This window comes from Cebus imitator, unplaced genomic scaffold (assembly GCF_001604975.1).
Source record: "Cebus imitator isolate Cc_AM_T3 unplaced genomic scaffold, Cebus_imitator-1.0 Scaffold268, whole genome shotgun sequence".
NCBI classification, from domain to species: domain Eukaryota; kingdom Metazoa; phylum Chordata; class Mammalia; order Primates; family Cebidae; genus Cebus; species Cebus imitator.
The window spans coordinates 2,748,891-2,767,838 of NW_016107583.1; the positions used below are offsets into that span (position 1 = coordinate 2,748,891).

At 37.0% G+C, this 18,948-nt stretch overlaps 2 protein-coding genes across 5 annotated transcripts in view; one reads left to right on the forward strand and one right to left on the reverse strand.

The window, feature by feature from the left end:
* Positions 1-1,132, reverse strand: part of PMS1 (PMS1 homolog 1, mismatch repair system component) — an 87,497-nt gene extending 86,365 nt beyond the window's left edge. Inside the window, exon 1 of one of the 3 annotated variants that reach the window (XM_017500719.2) lies at positions 636-1,132. The gene's annotated coding sequence lies outside the window, so the exon portion shown is untranslated. The remainder of the gene's footprint in view (positions 1-635) is intronic. The other 2 variants (XM_037728559.1, XM_017500718.2) reach the window with 2 other exon arrangements.
* Positions 844-14,335, forward strand: ORMDL1 (ORMDL sphingolipid biosynthesis regulator 1). 2 transcript variants are annotated; one of them, XM_017500735.2, is made up of 4 exons: positions 844-947; positions 2,659-2,839; positions 9,221-9,372; positions 12,707-14,168. In XM_017500735.2, exons 2-4 carry the CDS (start codon positions 2,666-2,668, stop codon positions 12,840-12,842), a joined length of 462 nt encoding a protein of 153 aa, XP_017356224.1. In that variant the 5' UTR covers positions 844-947; positions 2,659-2,665; the 3' UTR covers positions 12,843-14,168. The 2 variants fall into 2 exon arrangements, with proteins under 2 accessions (XP_017356224.1, XP_037584493.1); XM_037728565.1 differs by lacking the exon at positions 844-947 and adding an exon at positions 1,390-1,408 and having other exon boundaries at positions 12,707-14,335.
* Positions 14,336-18,948: the final 4,613 nt, after the last annotated feature.

Genomic DNA, 18,948 nt, shown 5'->3' on the forward strand with positions numbered 1-18,948 from the left:
AAAGCCAACAGAAATGCAAGATACACAGACATACATCGCCAACATTCTAAGTCAACTTCAAAATGTTGAAAGCTATGTCGGCAATAAAAATCACAAATTTCCCGCACTGCCAAGGTGAGGGAAATTACATTTCAAAGACGATTCCAAAAAAATCGAATCAAGACTTTCCTCAAGATCAATTTTTGGCATCCACATTTCCTCAGGATGTAATACAGCTGCCTGTCTTCAGAGTACGGATAAACCCAGAACGCCAGGAGCAAAACTCATGATTAACTTTAAAGAGTTTAACTTGTACCCCCTGTATGATGCCACAGCACACAATAGTAAATAACTGCCACCCTCACAAGATGAGTTATAGGTGCCATGGGTTAAATTTGCTGCTTGGAAAACAAAAGCAAGGGTCTGGGGAATGGGCCGCAACAAAGACCAAACCAGAACACTCCGCAGCAGCCCAGACCTGCTCAGAGAACGCGCTCCACGTGAGCGCGCCCGCAAACCCGACTTTGCTTCCCGCCCCGAGCGGGGAGCGTCCTCAGCTGCCGGCAGCGTTTGCACCCGGACCAGGAGTAGCAGAGGGGAGGGGGCCCTCGAGCCATCGCGAATGTAATAAATACCCATTAGTCACACCACACTACCTTCCTAGCGCGAGGCAGGCAATTACCATCCACCAGCGGCGAGCAGCCAGGGTCTCACCCAGAGCGCAGGCCGAGCCCACAACTCGCCCCCAGCACGCGCGCACTGCGGAGCCGACGAGGAGCGCGGCACTTAGTCCCGCCTCTCTTTGGCGGAACGTGGGATTGGCGTTGCTTGCAGCCAATCAGCTGGCAGCGAGTCTGCCCGTGAAAGCTTCCGCTAGCTGCGCAGCGCCCGGGCTGAAAGCGTCAATCCGCGGCCGTAGCCGCGGGGCTGGACCTGCTGCGAGCCGGCGGCCGGGAGTGGGGCGGCGGGTAAGTGGGCACGAACGCGACGGACGCTGTATAGTTGCCGTCGTCGATAGGGAACTGCTGGTGACCTAGGGTCGTCCTGAGAGGAAAAAGTGGGCCCCGGCTGCATCTGCAACGCCCTGCGCGGCCATGCGGGCCAAGTGGCCTCAGAGGCTCGTCCCCTACGCAAATCCTTGTTGTCTAGCCGGGGTCCGACGTGACATGCGACAGCGAGAAGGAAGGGGCTGCTGGGGAGGTGGTAGCAGTGGCGGTGATAGCAGTGGCGGCCTTTGCTGAGTTTCTCTGGCCCGGAGCGCTTGGGCTGCCAGTCTGGCCAGGGGGGCTTCCCTGAGGGGTCGCCGCCTTCGGAGGCATCAACAAGGGCAGAGCCGACAGCCTCTTCACGGTTTATAAGGTCATTGTTTGCCAGTCCTGGGGCAGCCTGGCAAACCTGCTGGGGGGAAAGGTTTTCTGGTTGGAGTAGGGTGAGTACCGCACCAGCTTTGCCTTCCAGCTGAGATGTAAATTTCAGGCCTCCATCCTGTAGAAAGTGGGAAAACTATCTTGAGTGTTGGCATATGACATAATAGTTAAAAATAATGTATGATAAATGATGGATGTTTAGACGAAAGATTTACACATGTAAATTGGAGACTTTAGCGGTCTTAGTGTATCTAACTTTTGGTCACCTTAAGCCTTGATGCCTGTTCCATGGGTTTTTAGAGGGGAAGGAGCATTATACTCCGGAACCACTTGCTGGATGGGGTTATGAGAAATTCCTCTCCGTATGCGAAGTCCGTAATACAAGCGTTTGTTTATTTTTTAAAATCACAGTTGTTCCAAATATAATACAGCCTCGTTTTCCCCCTCCCTCGGATGATAGGTGATCTTCAGGACAGTTTTATTTTAAGGAATACTTAGACCCAAGTAAACACCATCATTAAAAGAACTGAAAACTATTATCAGTTCTTCCTTTGGAGTCCATCTTCAATGGAAAAGGAGAAGGGAAAAACGTTTATTTATTTATTTATTTATTTTTATTTTTGCTACAAAGACATACCCAGGGAAAAACTTTTTAAAAAGAAAGAAAACTGAAGTTTTTGAGGCGTTAACTAGAGAAATATTCAGAAGACTCCTTGCTTTCACGTAGTTTTATCACAAAGTTGAGAAATATCCCTTGACCATGTAAACTGTACACCACATTATATCAACAGCATGTACCTTCCACATTCAGTATTCGGAAATAAGTGATCTGAACTCTGACCATTCTTTATGGATACATTAAGTCAGATATAAGAGTCTGGCTACTTGACAGACTGGCTGGGTGAGTTCTGCTTTTTCTTTTTAATATAAATTTATTGGTAAATTTAGCTTCTGGCGTTTCACTTTACTCTCATGATATAGGAAAATGTAGGTTTTCTCTTTGAATTTGAATTTTCTTATTCAGTAAAACAACATGCTAGAAAACAAACTTTAGGAAAAGCATTTTAACTATTTTTTCAAATAGATCCATAAAAAATGTCTTACCTTACCATCAAGTCAAATGTTGAAGATTCTTTACTGCTGTCATCAGCAGCTACAAGTAGCATATTTTGGATGGTGTTTTTGTGCTATTTCAAGTTTAATAACTAGGAAAAAATAATCCTCGTAATACATGTACCTTGTCATGTCAGAATTGAGGGTGCTTAGGTTGCCAGTTGTATCAGTGTTGATTCATTTCATTACTTTCCTACAGAGCAAACATGAATGTTGGAGTCGCCCACAGTGAAGTGAATCCAAATACCCGTGTCATGAACAGTCGGGGTATGTGGCTGACATATGCATTGGGAGTTGGCTTGCTTCATATTGTCTTACTCAGCATTCCCTTCTTCAGTGTTCCTGTTGCTTGGACTTTAACAAATATTATACATAATCTGGTAAGAATTTCACATTATACTACTTAAAAGCTTTAGCTTTAGTGGTTGCCAGAAGTTAAAGGGAGGAAGGAATGGAGAGTTACTGGTTAATGGGTACAGAGATTTTGGTTTGCAAAATGAAGAGTTCTGGATGTGGATGGTAATGGTGATGATTGCACAACAATATGAATGTATTTAATACCACTCAATTGTACATTTAAAATCCAAGCACTTGGGGAGGCCAAGGCGTGTGGATCACAAGATCAGGAGTTTGAGACCAGCCTGGCCAACATGTTGAAACCCCATCTCTACTAAAAATATTGCATGCCTGTAGTCTCAGCTATTGGGGAGGCTAAGGCAGGAGAATCGCTTGAACTTGGGAGACGGAGGTTGCGTGAGCCAAGATCGTGCCACTGCACTCCAGACTGCTCGTTTAAAACAAAAGAAGGGGCTAAGATGGTAAATTTTATGATATGTGTGTTTAAACACAGTTTTTTTAAAAAGCTTAAGGTTTTATGGTATAGACGACTTCGTTTTTTTTAACAGCTTTTAACATGCAATAAGATCCACTCATTTAAAGTGCACAGTGTAGTCGTTTTTTAGTAGATAAGATTTAATTTCGAAAAATTCTAATCTGGGATAGAATTTTCTCTTTCTTCTACATTACATTGGGCCTTTTTCTAAGTAAGACTTTTTTTCTCTTGTTGTATAAACTCTAGAAAATAGATCATTTTAGTTTCAATCCTTGTTAACTTATCTGTCTAAATTGTGTAAGTATACTTTACTGTTTCAGTATTTAAGTTTTGAACTTAATCATATCTCATATGATTCAGGATCTTATGGTGCCTTAGCTGCTGCTTGTTGAATATCACTCTCTCGTATTAGCTCTACAAAGCATCAAAGTTTTGATTGACTCTACCGACATATTATGCAGCCCTGGAAACTGCCTTTTACAAAAACGCACCCACATACACACACACAACAATCCTGATAGGAACTTGTCTTTACCAGCCTATTAAAGTAACGTGTAAAGGAGGAAATACAGCTGGTTGAGAATTTTAATTGAATCCAGTATAGAAGAACATTGGTTGAAAGATATTTTTTTAATGAACTTAAAGCATTAAGACAGGAAAACAGGAGAAACTGAGTTTTAAAAATTAACATTTATTTTGGCCAGGCACGGTAGCTTATGCCTATAATCCCAGCACTTTGTGGGGCTGAGGTGGGCAGAACGCTTGAGCTCAGGATTTCGAGACCAGCCTGGGCAACATGGTGAAATCTGAAACCCCATCTCTACAAAAAATTAGCTGATGTGGTGGTGGCACATCTGTAGTCCCAGCTACTCAGGAGGCTGAGGTGGGAGAATCACTTTAGTCTGGGAGGCGGAGATCGCAGTGAGCCAAGATTGTTCTACTGTACTCCAGCCTGAGTGACACTCTAGAGTGAGACCATGTCTCAAATAATAATAATAATGATATTTATTTTCTATCTTCTGGGGGATATTTGAAGTTGACTGGAGGAGGACAGGAATGATGTGTAGACTGATAAATATGTGTCCATTTAGTCCATTTTATGTGATAGACTTTGTAAGGGCAAACGATGTTTTCTTTTAAATAGTGACTTCTCTGAAATACATTACACTAATCATCTCCCTTTTGTTGACACTCTTCCTTTGGCTTCCATAGGATCACCTGCATGTATTTCTGACCTTGTCTTTCTTCTGATGGGGTCTTCCTTCTCTTTTCTTCTCTTAAATATTGCTATTCCCAAAGTTCTTTTCTTCATCTCTTCTTATGGTGTGTATTCTACCTAGGTTACTTCATCTACCCATATTTTCAGTTTCTACCTGTAGAATAAGGATGCTTGTATTTATTTATATCACCAGATTACCTTGCACTTTAAACCAAACAAGTATAAATGGTACTTATCTTATTCCTGATTAATCCCTTACCACCCATAATCTGCTCCTCTGACTTCACTGTTAATCTTATCTAAAGGCCAAGCCAGATAGCTGAATGTTAATGGTAAAGCAATTAATTTACAGGTTGAGCATCCCTAATCAGAAAACCCAAAACAGAAAATGTTCTAAAATTAAAAACTTTTGGGCACCAATACGATGCCACGAGTGGAAAATTCCATACCTGACCTCCTGACAGGTTGCAATTAAAGTGCAGTCAAAACTTTATGTACAAAATTATTAAAGATACCATATAAAATTAGCTTTCAGCTGTGTTGTGTGTAGGATGTATATGAAACATAAATGAATTTCATGTTTAGACTGGGGTTCTGTCCCCAAGATATCTCATGTATATGGAGATATTCCAAAATCCAAAACAATCTAAAATCTGAAACACTTCTGCTCACAAGCATTTTGGATAAGGGATACTCGATCTGTAATGTATAGTCCAAACAGGCTGTTTTGAGAGTAAATTGAGCTCTGGTAATAACTACTACAAAAGAATAGGTATAATCAGAATCATCCTATGCAAACAAGAACAAGGTCACCGAAATCTTAGGATAACTTCTTTTCCTTTATATTCCATATCCATTTGCTCAGAGCAGTGTCTTCTGCTTTACTCTCAACTTGATCCCCATACCCTCCTTTTTTTCTCAAGTAAATTATTCAGATAAATCAAATGGCCTTTGTGATGCCTCCCTACCCTTCTCCATTCCAACTTGGCAGAGTGATGTTTTAAAAATGCATGTTTGCTTAGAGTCATACTCTTAAGTCCTTCAAGACCAGTTGATAACAGTGCAGAAACAAGAAGGAGAGTTCACCTTATCTCAACCATCTCTAAATACAGGTTGTACACTAGCAGTAAAGAAAATCATTTTGCTCTCATTTTATTGCTTTGGCTTAAAATTTCTACTATATTTTCTTTTCCCTTCCACCAAGTACTTTTTTTTTTTTTTTTTAAGAGACTGGCATGATCATAGCTCCTCCTACCTTAGCCTCCTGAGAAATTCTAGGACTCCTGGCACGTGCCATCACACCCAGTTAATTTTTTTTTGTTTTAATAGTGATAGTGTCTCACTATGTTGGCACATGATAACACACCTGGCCATTTTTTTTATTTTAATAGTGATAGGGTCTCATTTTGTTGCCCAGGCTGGTCTTAAACTCCTGGCCTCAAGCAGCCCTGAACCAACTCCAGAAGTGCTAGGATTACAGGCATGAGCCACCATGCCCAGCCATTTTGTTTTTTTACAGAGACAGGGCCTTACTCTGTTACCCAGGCTGGAGTGTAGTGGCATGATCATAGCTCACTGTAGCCTTGAACTCCTGGTCTCAAGTGATCCTCCTACCTCAGCCTCCCAAGTAGCTAGGACTATAGACAGGTGTGTGCCACAATGCTCAGCTGATTGATTGATTGAGATGGGAATGTCTTGCTATGTTACCCAGGCTAGTCTCAAACTCCTGGCCTCAAGAGATCCTCCTGTCTCAGATTCCCAAAGCATGAGTGAGCCATGACACTCAGTGTCTATTCTTTTTTTTTCGGAGATGGAGTCTCTCTCTGTCATCCAGGCTGGAGTGCAGTGGTGTGATCTCAGCTCACTGCACCCTGCACCTCCCAGGTTCAAGCGATTCTCCTGCCTCAGCCTCCCTAATAGCTGGGACTACAGGTGTGCACCACTACGCCTGGCTAATTTTTGTTTTATGTGTGGTAGACATGGGGCTTTACCATGTTGGCCGGGCTGGACTCAAACTCCTGACCTCAGGTGATCCACCTGCCTTGGCCTTCTAAAGTGCTGGGATTACAGGCATGAGCTGCCACCCCCAGCCCAGTCTCCACTATGTTAATACCCCACCCTTCTTCCTCCTCTGCCTGATTCCTACTTGCCCAGCAAAACCATCCCTCCAGGAATCTACACAACTCCCATGCTGGATTCTTTAAATCATTTGTTTGTCATAGTTTTAGAATTAGCAGTTTATCTCTTTATGTTTTAATTTTTATATCTCTAAAAACGTCTTTAAACATTTGCTGAATAAGTTAGGCTTTTCTCCAGTGGCACATGTATTAAATATATTTTAGAAGCCATCCTCTGCACCACCACTGGCCCCTAACCATGTTTCAAGTTGGTTGACCATGGACAAATGATTGGTAATTGACTTTGTATAAAAAAGCAAACTTGTGATTTACTTGTGATTAGTTCACCACACTAAAAACTTAACTAATTAGCTATAGGAGTTGTAATTACATGACTCCAAATTTAAGTTTACTTTGAAAATAGCCTACATTAAACCAATTAAAAATCTGAAATACATACTGAATGCCTTTAAAGATGAGAAAATGGACCTAATTATTACACCCGGTCAGAAAAATACAGTGTATTTGCCTTTCTGAACCATACAGTAGAAACCTACACTGGTTGTTTTATTAAGTGTCACAGTTTACCCTTAGAGGTATTAATCACAAGATTCTTGGCCCAGCTTTAAAAATGAATGATGCATTTTGATTCAGTAGGTATTCAGTAAGGACTAGCCATGAGTTACCTGCTTTTGTTCCCTAATTCTTTTAATGTAGGAATAATCATCACAAACTTTTCTGTATAAAAACAATTTTAAAAATAATACTGGGGTAGAAGATATATGGCCAGATACTATTTTATTCTTTTTCACTGAAAAGATATATAAAATAAACTGTTTAGATACTTTAAACATGATTTGAGTACAGGTGGTTTGAGGAAATAATGACAGGATGATGATTCTCTTAGATTTTAACATGTATGTGGTCTGGAATAGAGGTTCTTAACTTTTTTGGGGTCCTATACCCCCTGAGAATTTGAAAACATATACTGTACTTTGTTTTATAATTCACTTTAAAGCCTATATGAAAATGGTCTCCTAGTGCTTACAGAATAAATACTCCTTGGTGTAATGTCATGTTCCAATATTTCTAATGCTTGCAGTGTACCAGTGCTTATTACTAGTGTATTTAGGTTAATGGGAAAATAAACATCATGCAAACAATTCTAACATGATATATTGTACTGTAATAGTATTTTCAATAAAATTGTATACAACCACATAGACAAGAGATTATTACTAATGAAGTAGGTTTTTCTAAGGAATTGTATTTGAGCTGAACTTTTAAGAAGGAGGTGATTAACGAGGTCACATCAAGACCTTTGCCACAGCAACAAGGAAACTTTCCCTCCTCTCCCATTTGCTGAGTACTGATTGTACCTTGATAGCAGTTTCTGCCCTACTTTCTAGTTGTTTATGCTTATTATTTTTTCCTTACCATCTCTTAGCAGATTGAGTTTTTCCAAGGCTTGGGTACATCTCATTCAATTTCATATGTGTATATATGTCCTGTGTCTTGTACATATAAGCCACTTATTAAATATTTGGTGGGTTAAATCCAGTTGAACATGAATCCTTTCCTCCATAGCTTTGTAATTGTAGCTAAACAACTTCTGAATTGCTTAATGGCATAACTACGAAGTAGACTAAGCCTTAAAAGGAAGGGTTTGGTTAACCTGGTGTCATATAAAATTTCAGATCCCTAATTTTTCTATATAATCATTAAAAGTTGATGTAGGAAAAATGACATCACATTGTAGTATCTAGAAGGAAAAACTTTGTGTCATGATAATATTTAGGCATTATCCTGTTATAGTGCCTCAAGCAGTGATCCTGAATGAAACACTGCCTATCAATCTAAATGGGTATCATCCTCTCAAGGAAACTAAATCTAGTATATATTGGGTTTTTCTACTCTATTAATAAAAAAAATTGCATGTTTAGATTTTGATCTGACAGAATGGCTTTTAGTAATGTTATTTGCTTTGAGTTTTAAAAACTGACTTCAGAAGAAACACTGTTGAGGCATAATGGTGATTTTAAAAGGGAATTGAGTGGAACATTATATCTATTATATCTTTGTTGCTTTGGAAAAAAACTATTAAGACAAAGGCGGTCGTCATTAAATATCTAAAAACTATTTTTCCCAATAGTCTTTAATCATTTTGTTGTTTTCTACCAGTTTGTATGTCTTTATCATTTTTAAAGTATCATCAAATTTATTAATATACCCGAAGAAAAACCTCCTATACATTGGGGAAAAAGTAATCCTATTTCCTAATAGGAAAAGTGTAAGAAAATCTGAATGTAAAGTTATGAAGCTACTCTGATACTTATTTTCGTTTAATGAAAAAGAAATGCAAACAGGTTACTTTCATTTTACCAATTCTCACATAATAAAATTTACATACCCCAGAAAGCTCTATTTTATTATAAAGAAACTGGCCACAGCCTGTCACTATTATATAAAAGCTTAAAACGAACTCAGTTAAATCACACTCTCACAAACAGCTTGGAACCTTGTTAATGCTTACTGACAGAGACTAATTTTGTATTTGATACTGATCATTTATACCCCCTTGCTTGTTTTCCAGGGGATGTATGTATTTTTGCATGCAGTGAAAGGAACACCTTTCGAAACTCCTGACCAGGGTAAAGCAAGACTCCTAACTCACTGGGAACAACTGGACTATGGAGTACAGTTTACATCTTCACGGAAGTTTTTCACAATTTCTCCAATAATTCTGTAAGTGGCAGAAATTTTTAGATATGAGGAGGTTTGGAAGATATCCTTTGAAGATTGAATTGGAATTAGAAAACATTTTGTTGAAAATTTCTATCAATAAGTAGCACCTCAGATATAATATAAATTATAGACAAAATTTTTAGCAAGTTGATAATAAACTAGTTTTCACTTCAGTCAGGTCATACGGAGACAATATTACATGCTAATCAGTGCACCTGGACATTTAGGATACACAGGTCACATGTATTCCAGGCCCTGTCCTTAGGTTTCTTATAAGAACACAAAATACATAATCATGTTCTATATTACACTATCAGATTAATCTCCCTAAGCAATGCTTTAGACAATCAGAAGAATTTCGTTGGCCACCCAACCTGTTAAGATATTCAGACTCCTTGGGAAAGTATGGTTTAGAAAAAAAGAGGTCAGGCTTTCATTATAGGACAGACCTGGGTGGAGTCCTATATATGTCACTCAGCCAGCTGGGTTTGCTCGTATATAAAATTCTAGCTAGTGATACCTAATTCAATCCTAATGTTGTAAGAAATAAATGAGGTATCTATCTGGATTGCATGTAACCTTGTATCTGGTATCTAATTTCTTCTTCTTGTCTGATATTCTGGGCCTTCCAGAAAATAGTTACTACCTCATTTTCCCATTATGTAAGTATTTTATCCCCACCCAACTCCTACTTGGCCTTCTAAGCAGCATTTCTTGAGTATTTCATCTGTAGTCCTATTTCTGTTTCTTTGTTCAAATCCTGTCTCTTACCTGAAATGCCACCTCCTTTTTCCTCCAGTTTTATTGAGGTATAATTGACAAATAAAAATTGTATATATGTTTTATTTTGTCCCTTCAAAGAATTTATAAGGACATGGATTGCTTTGAATTCCAAAGTACAGTGGCTTGCACATAATAGAAGTATTGCTCATGTATCATAATACTCTGTACCACATAGGTTATATATAATAATGTCCATGATAGTCAGTGTAGCCTGGTGTAGCACAAAAGACTTCTTGGAGGTGTTGGCAATCCTTATGCTAGAACTTAAGAGAAGATAGGTTTTAGATAGATAAATAAGGGAAGGCATTTTTCAAGTGAAAGGTATAAACTAAGCATAAAATAATGGGGTTATTCTTCCTTAATTTATAACACTTTGAGGAAATTTTGAATTGGTTTAGTCCCATATAAAATTAACCTCAAAGAAAAGTGTTGGTGTGGTCTAACAAAAATAAATGCAAGCTACAGGGGAGGCTGAGGCAGGAAGGTGGTTTGAGCCTAGGAGTTGGAGGCTATAGAGAGCTGTAGTCACACTGCTGTACTCCAGTCTGGGCAACACAGCAAGACCCAATTTATTAAATAAATAATGAATGTATGCATGCATGTAATAACAAAAATATTGGTTATTCAGATGGCCCTAAATTTGGATTTTGGCTCAACCACTTTGAAGTTCTGTGAGTTTTGGCAATTTCTTTACAGTTTTCTCATCTATATAGCATTATAATATATGCAAAACACCTGACATATTCTGAATTTTTAATCACAGCTATCACACAAAAGGTCAGCTGAGATGTACCTCTATACAGTGTCTATATTTCTCAAAATATACTTTTGACCAGCAGGTAGGATTTCAAATATTCTGATTAAATTGCTTACTTAACTGAAGAAATACCAGCATTAAGACATTTCAAAGTGCTTTCACATTTTCCTATTTGATCATTTGTCAGCTAGGTGTGACATGGAGTGTTATTCCAGGTAAAGGAACAGACTCAAATACATTACCTTATTGAAGATCTTGCACCTAGGTGGAGTTAAGAGCCCAGGTTAAACCACCTAAACTGCTATCTTGTAATACAGGTCTCTTTCCAGTATAGCTGTTGGCAAATAAATGTTGTCACACTGATTGCCACCTGGGTTTTGCATACCATCAGCGGGTTGTCTAAGTTTTTGACAGAGTCAAGTAATTTTCTTATAGTCTACACGCAAAATTAGTTTTAATTAAAAGACAAAAAAGGGACATAACACTATGTTGTAGTCAGAAGAACCTATTATAACATTTATTATTTCTAACCTATCAGATTAGGTTAAACCTATAATGATGGTGGCAAATGAAATGAGCTTGCAGGGATATCCTATTTTGTTCAGTAAAGGAAGTATAAATATAGTGTTCAAATGTATGAAACCAGGAAGAAAGAATTTCAAAATTGAAGAATATGGTTTACTCTTGAGAAAGAATTTTCTGACTGTAGTTTGTAAAATAGGTGGAGGATTGTAGAATTTCTCAATCCAGATGGTTCTGAAAATATATAAAATTCTCTGTGATGTTTTTAGTCATACTTGGAAGTAGCTCCTCTCTTCTAACCATATTATGTAAGACATTTATTTCCCTTATGAGAAACTAATGTCAGTAAACACGATTAGAATACTTTTATGTACTGCAAACATAGACAAATACCTATATGTAAACTAACTTCTTATTTATGAACAAATAAGATGTTTTATTGTTTACATCTTATCTGTATTATTTGTTGAGTAATCAGATGATGTGTCTGCACCTTGATATACCCATAGGTAATACTAAACATTCTGGATTTGAGTGATTTACGTGTTTTTTTTTTTTTTCCTAGTAAAAGGTAACACTTGGGTGCAGTGGTGATTTATGGTTTTAAAGGTGCTTTAGGCTTGGGGCTTGTTAAAACAAATTCTCAGTTGGATATCCAAAAACATACATGCATTTGATTATTAAGAAGCAGCTGGAATGGTACAACAGCGTCTTTCAAGTTACCAGTAACTGGTTGTAGACCTGCTCAACTACAGTACAAAAATGAGAACATCAAAAGGGCAACCAAATATTTATTTCCTTCAAAGATAGGAATTGTACTAATGCACTAAAACCCCATTTTTCAGAGCCTTACAGTAGAGGCTCTTAACCTGTGAGTTACACAATTTTTTGAGAATAAGATGAATGTGTTGCATCCATATCTTTTTCAGAAACATACATGGAAATACAGAACTACATCTGATATTTCAGAGGGCATATGAACCCTAGTTTGAAAGCCTTCTGCTTTAAAGGATGCAATGTGTTCTATTAAACATATTTAACACAATTACAGAAATGGAAAATATGGACCTCCATTAAACAAATTTTTTAGTTCCTAATCAGATAAACTGGGGGCCAAACTAAAAGGATTCCTCTTGTTTTAGTGTTGAAAAATAGTTTTATTGTTAGGTATTTATGTTTTGGCCTTTTTTTCTACCTTTAAAATTGTTTAATTTCTAAGTAATTTTATTTTTGGATGTTACATATATATATTCTTAACTTTTATCTCTACAGATATTTTCTGGCAAGTTTCTATACGAAGTATGATTCAACTCACTTCATCCTAAACACAGCTTCTCTCCTGAGTGTGCTAATTCCCAAAATGCCACAACTACATGGTGTTCGGATCTTTGGAATTAATAAGTATTGACATTTTTTGAAACTGAACAAAAATTTTTATAGCTACTGAATTTCTTGTAAGGAAGGAGTGGTTAGTAAACTGCACTATTGCTGTGATAATGTGAAATGAGAGGTATTTACATTGGAGAGCCAATGGCTGGTCCTTCAAGTGCTGTTTTGAAGTGCAGATTTCTGTTAAATGATGCCTCTCTTTAACACATGTGGTATCTGAAGAGAGGCTTTATAAGCAGGCTGGGCAGGCCCAGCTTATAAGTTAAAGGGCAACACAGTGAAGATGTAGTAGATAAATTCAAGGAAATAAGAATTTGTAAGATACTAGGACCAGCTTAACTTATAATGAATGGGAATTGTGTTAAGAAAAGAGCATTTCCAATCATTCAGTTATGGTTAAAGCAGACTTACATGTAAACCAGAATCATCTCTATACAGGTTTATTAAAGATTGTTTTTATTACCATACATATTTCTCTTGTTTTATGTAAGAGGATATATATCCTCTTGTTTTATACAAGCCAGTTCCTACTTATGAGGGTACTTTTTTGGTTTTGCTGGCTCAATATTGTGTATTGATCGATGAGGTCATTTTTACATTTATTACATTACAGAGTTCATGGAGGTTCACCTTCATGACTGATTGGTGATAGAAGATAGCCAAGCATTTTACAAGCAGCCTCAGAGTCAGTGTTCTAATTTTGGAACAAAGTGGGTTTTACTGCTTTTCCAGACACAAGGCTGCTAAACCAACTGAGAAAATAATTTATTTCAAGCAACTAAAAAGTATGTGGTAATTTAAAGGTATCTGCTTATTTGCTTGAACAATTTAGTTGGCAAAGTCTGTCATCATTTGGAAAAGGAAATATAAAAGGAACAACCATATAGCCATCCTCTGGTCTGGCAGAAGCTGCTTCTCTAGCAGTAGTACCAAAGTAACAGAGTCTTTTTTTGGCAGTCTGCAGTAAAAGATGGTAACGTTTTCTTTTCTTAGTCCTCCTGCTCTCAACCCCCATATTTTGTCCATTAATATTTTGCCTTTGAATACATGGGTCTTAGTATAGATAGCTCAAAATGGTAACTGTCTTCAGAACAGCAACCGCATTGAATTCTTGTGACTTAGGAAAGCTTCCTATAGTTGCTGACATTAACTACAAGAAATAAGTATATACTGCATTAAGAAGTAAACATTCAAAAAAAAACCCCACAAAATTCAGATATGGGACGAAATTTAAAAATTCAGTAACATTTATAAACAAAATTGAATGAAAAGAGTTATAGATCAAGTTAAACATCAATCTTTGTCAGTAAACTGACTTCTGGGGGTAATGATCGTTGTTTTGTATTTCAAAAGCATTGAGTTTAGAAATCAGTTGTATGATGCTACCTTTGTATATTTGTCTTTTCCCATGTATTTTTAAATAACTGGTATCTATAATAAAATTTTTCCTTGGTGTAAGATTATTTGAAAAGCTCTCCAAATTTAGTCATCAAAATTAAAGTGACATTTTTCCAGTTTTTGAGCAACTGAATTTGTAAAATTAAAGTAACAAAAAACATTCGTTTTTCTTTATTTTAAAGTTTATCTCAAAAGGCTTACATTTTTTTAAAATCAGATAGAAATCTCTTACACATGCTTTCTTTCCTGCTTTCTCCTGTCATTGTTTTAAAAATATTTACTCAGTAGATATTTGAAGAGCCCACTCTGTTATAGGAATTATTTTAGGTATTAAGGATAGTTTGTAAACAAGAGAAACCAACTCCCTTCCCTTCGATGCATACATTCCATTAAAACAAAATCTGTAATGACTATTACTTCAAACAAAATAAATTGCCATGTCATAAATGTTGCTAACTTCAAGTCAGGAGACATAATGGCAATTTCTAAGGAGTCATGAGCTCAGAAATGCCACCAATTTTAGCATACATTGGTGGATCTTTCCTGCAGCAATTATTACTGTGGAGTTCTAATGATGATTTTCTGTTTTCCTTATTCCTTCTTTAATTATTTATTGGTATCTTTTATAAGGAAGATTTGTCTCTTCTCCCTCATTTATTTATTAAATCACTTAAACTCTGGGTTCATGGATATTTCATTCTTTGGGTTATAATCCATTATCATGATTTGTTGCTCAAATTGTCCTCTAGCTTTGACCATTAGGAGCTCTTACAAGTTGACTGCTGTGTCCCTTTGACCTGCCCCCATCCTTTTTCTAGGTTTATAGTATTATTGTCTATTGAATTATAAAGATCCTAAGGGGCATAATAATATCTCCTTGACTAATACCTGTATGAATTAGCTTATAGAGCTGTCTGAGGCTAAGTTAGAGAAGCCCTTAGAGACTATGTAATTCAGCCACCTACCTCCTACCTTTCCCCTTTTTTTGGAGACAGAGTCTCACTCTGTCACCCAGGCTGGAGTACAGTGGCGTGATCTTGGCTTATTGCAACTTCTGCCTCCCGTGTTCAAGCAATTCTCCAAGCTCAGCCTCCCGAGTAGCTGAGATTACAGGCACGTGCCACCACATCCAGCTGATTTTGTATTTTTAGTAGAGATAGGATTTCACCATGTTGGTCAGGCTGGTCTCAAACTCTTGACCTCAGGTGATCTGCCTGGCTTGGCCTCCCAAAGTGCTGAGATTACAGGCATGAGCCACTACACCTGGCCCCTTACTTTAGCTTAAATCTTCATTAATTGCCACCATTCCATTCAGTTCTGTTTTATAATAATAGAGGAGGACTTGTAAGACAGCACATTCTATTTTTGTAATGGAATTTGTAATTTTATATATTGAGTCAAAAGCTATCTTTACATAACTCTTCAACTATTTAAATATAAGTTTTAAATTGGTGTCAACAGCACTGAATAAATATTACTGGAGCCTTTAACCATTTTTCATATGATATGGTTTCAGATTTCTCCCACTATCCTGGTAATTCTCTAAGTTCCAGTTTATTATTTATTATATAGCACAAGAGTTAAATACAAGAGGTGATCAGATATGCTGTGAAAGAGTACCACTTCCCTTGTTCTGGATGCTTTTTTTTTTTAATGCTGCCAAATACCACTTTAGTTATTTTTGACAACCACATATCATTGATTGACTTTATGTCACTAAAACCTTAAATTGTCAACAGGTAGTGCTGTTAAATGATGGCTTATCCTTCACATACTTATTGATTAAACCAAACTCTTAAGACATTTTTCCTATAGAACTCTATCTTGTTAGATTTTAGTTTATTGATTCATCTTGTCTAGCTAAAGCTGAATCTTGATTTTCATTCAGTATATTTCTCCTATGTCTTAAATGTTATATATGTCATCATCACCAAAAATAGCCTCATGCTAGTCATGAAGAACACAAATGGAGGAACCCGCCATTAACCAGTGCAATTTAATAGTCTTTCTAACAGGATAGAAAAGAATAATTCCCAAAACAATAACATAGATAGTACATGTTGATGTGAGAAATGTGAACAAGTTCAGTACTAAAAAGACATGTCTAGGTAAAATACCCTAAAAGGAGGTTTGTAGTAGTGCAGGGCAGGGAAGGGGAAGGTAAGTAGAATAGCAGAGATAAAATCTCCTTTATTGTGTGAAAATGAGATGTATCACATTTTTATTTTACTCCCTAATTTCAGTTCTAGGTAAAAATGATCCAGTAATTCAGCAATAGTTTGTTACATGGGGTTTAAAATTTTTCATATAACTACAAATGAAGGCATGAGAATATAAACATCAAAGTCGGAATCCTGAATGTATCAAGTATACAGGATATACGGCTTCAACTGTATTGGATGATTTTATCTCAAGTTGAATGTTGGCCTCACAGAAGTTGTTTATAGTATTTAATTTTTTTCAAAATCTGAAATATTTCATAATTAGAAGAATAAAAATATTTGGGTTTTATTTTCAGCATAGTAATTTATTTCATTTCTTGACTAATTTTTCAAGCCCTTGATAAACTAATTATTCAAGCCCTTGATAATTATTCAAGACTTATATGTAGCTCTCAAGTTCTAAATAATGTTAAGTTTAGCAGATAAGGCAGTTTATCACTGTGTTCTTTCACTCTGATTGCATAAGTATGTGTTGATAAAATAAATACAAGGACTATAGTAAAGAAATAAGCCATTTCATTAACATTGTAAAATGAATAGTTTTAAGATATAAAGTATGAAAGGAATTTTACAGTATATAAATTTTCTGCAGTTATAAATTTTTGACAGTCTTATTTTGAAAACCCCAGAGTGTTTAAATATTCTGCATTTATGTTGACCATATTACCAAGATGCTAAAACATGAATCATTTTCTTCATTTTATAATTTTTATAGTGGGAACAGAGAAGCCAGATGATGTATGAGTTATTGCTGGTGAAAATACAGAGACCCTTGGAAACATCTGTCCCTCCTAGAATTCTCATAAAACCATATGCTTCTATCACAGCACTTAACAGTCATGGGGAGTATGTGGGAACAACAGAGACTTATCCTGTCCCTTCCCTGCCAAAACCACACATAGACCCACACACTTGAAAAATAAGGAAATAAGATCATCTGAGTATGGAGATTCCTCAAAAATTAGATGATCCAGCAATTTCAATTCTGGGTGTATACCCAAAAGAAGTGAAAGCAGGAACTTGGGCAGATACTTGTACATCTATGTTCACAGCAGCATTAATCACAATAGCCAGAAGGTGGAGGCAATCCAGTGCCCATCAAGGGATGAATGGTTAAAAGAAATGTGGCGTATACACACATTGGAATATTATTCAGCCTTAAAAAGGAAGAAAATTCTGATACATATGACATCCTGGATGACTCTTGAAGACATTATGATATGTGAAATAAGCCAGTTACAAAATGGCAAATATTGTATTATCCCACTTTTATGAACTACTTAGAGTAATCAAAGACAAAGTGGAATGTGGTTGCCAAGGCCTGGAGGGCAGAAGTATTGGGAGATTATTGGTTTTGTTTGTTTGTTTGTTTTTGAGATGGAGTCTCCCTCTGTTGCCCAGGCTGGAGTACAGTGGTGCAATCTCAGCTCACTGCAACCTCTGCTGCAGTGGTGCAATCTCAGCTCACTGCAACCTCTGCCTCCTGGGTTCAGGTAATTCTCATGCCTCAGCCTCCCGAGTAGCTGGGACTACAGGCATTCATTACCACACGTGGCTAATTTTTGTATTTTTAGTAGAGATGGCCATCATGTTGGCCAGGTTGGTCTCAAACTCCTGACCTCAGGTAATCCGCCAACCTCAGCCTCCCAAAGTGCTGGGATTACAGGGGTAAGCAACTGTGTCTGGCCAGAAGCTAGGTGGGTACAGAATTTCAGTTTGGATGAAAAAGTTCTGGAGCTAGATGGTAGTGATGATTGTGTAGGAATGTGAATGTACTTAGTTTCTTTTAACTTAAAAATGGTTAAAATGTCTTTATTCTGAGATTGCTAGTAACAGGTAAAAAAAAAATGGTTAAAATGGTAAATTCTGTTATGTAAATTCTACCACAATAAAGTTCAGGAAAGTTAATTTTTGAAATAAGCATAACACTCAGCAAACAAAAACTAAAGTATCTTCCAAAGACCTGATTGACAGTATTACTACTAATGAAAGAATATTCCACATCAAAAGATATTGGTCAGCAAAGAAAATTTAAAAGGAGAAGGGAAAATGGCAGTGTATTTTTAGCACTATCCAACTCAAAGAATGTAAGACACATATGTGACTCAAGTGGATAGGGCCGCAACAGGCTTGAAATATTAGCCATTAAAAGCACCAAACTCATTTCTATTGTTTCCATTCCATATTTACCAAGCAGTCTTCTGATTAGAATTTTGATTTAGCCTCATTGTAATTTGGTCAATACAAGGAAGATAACCAGCAAACTCAACTATCCCTGCTCCCCCATAATTGCATTTCTAATAAGTTAATACATTAGTATTAATGGTTTTCACACAGTATTATATTAGCAGTTTGTGGTGTGTAACTGAGTACTCCCAAGTCCAGTCACTTCCAGACCTGATAAACCAATTTCAAGCCTATAAAAAAAATCAGATATTGAAACTTAAGTAATCACATTGTGGACCTGCCAGACTGCATACATCTGTGGCAAGCTGACGTGGCTTT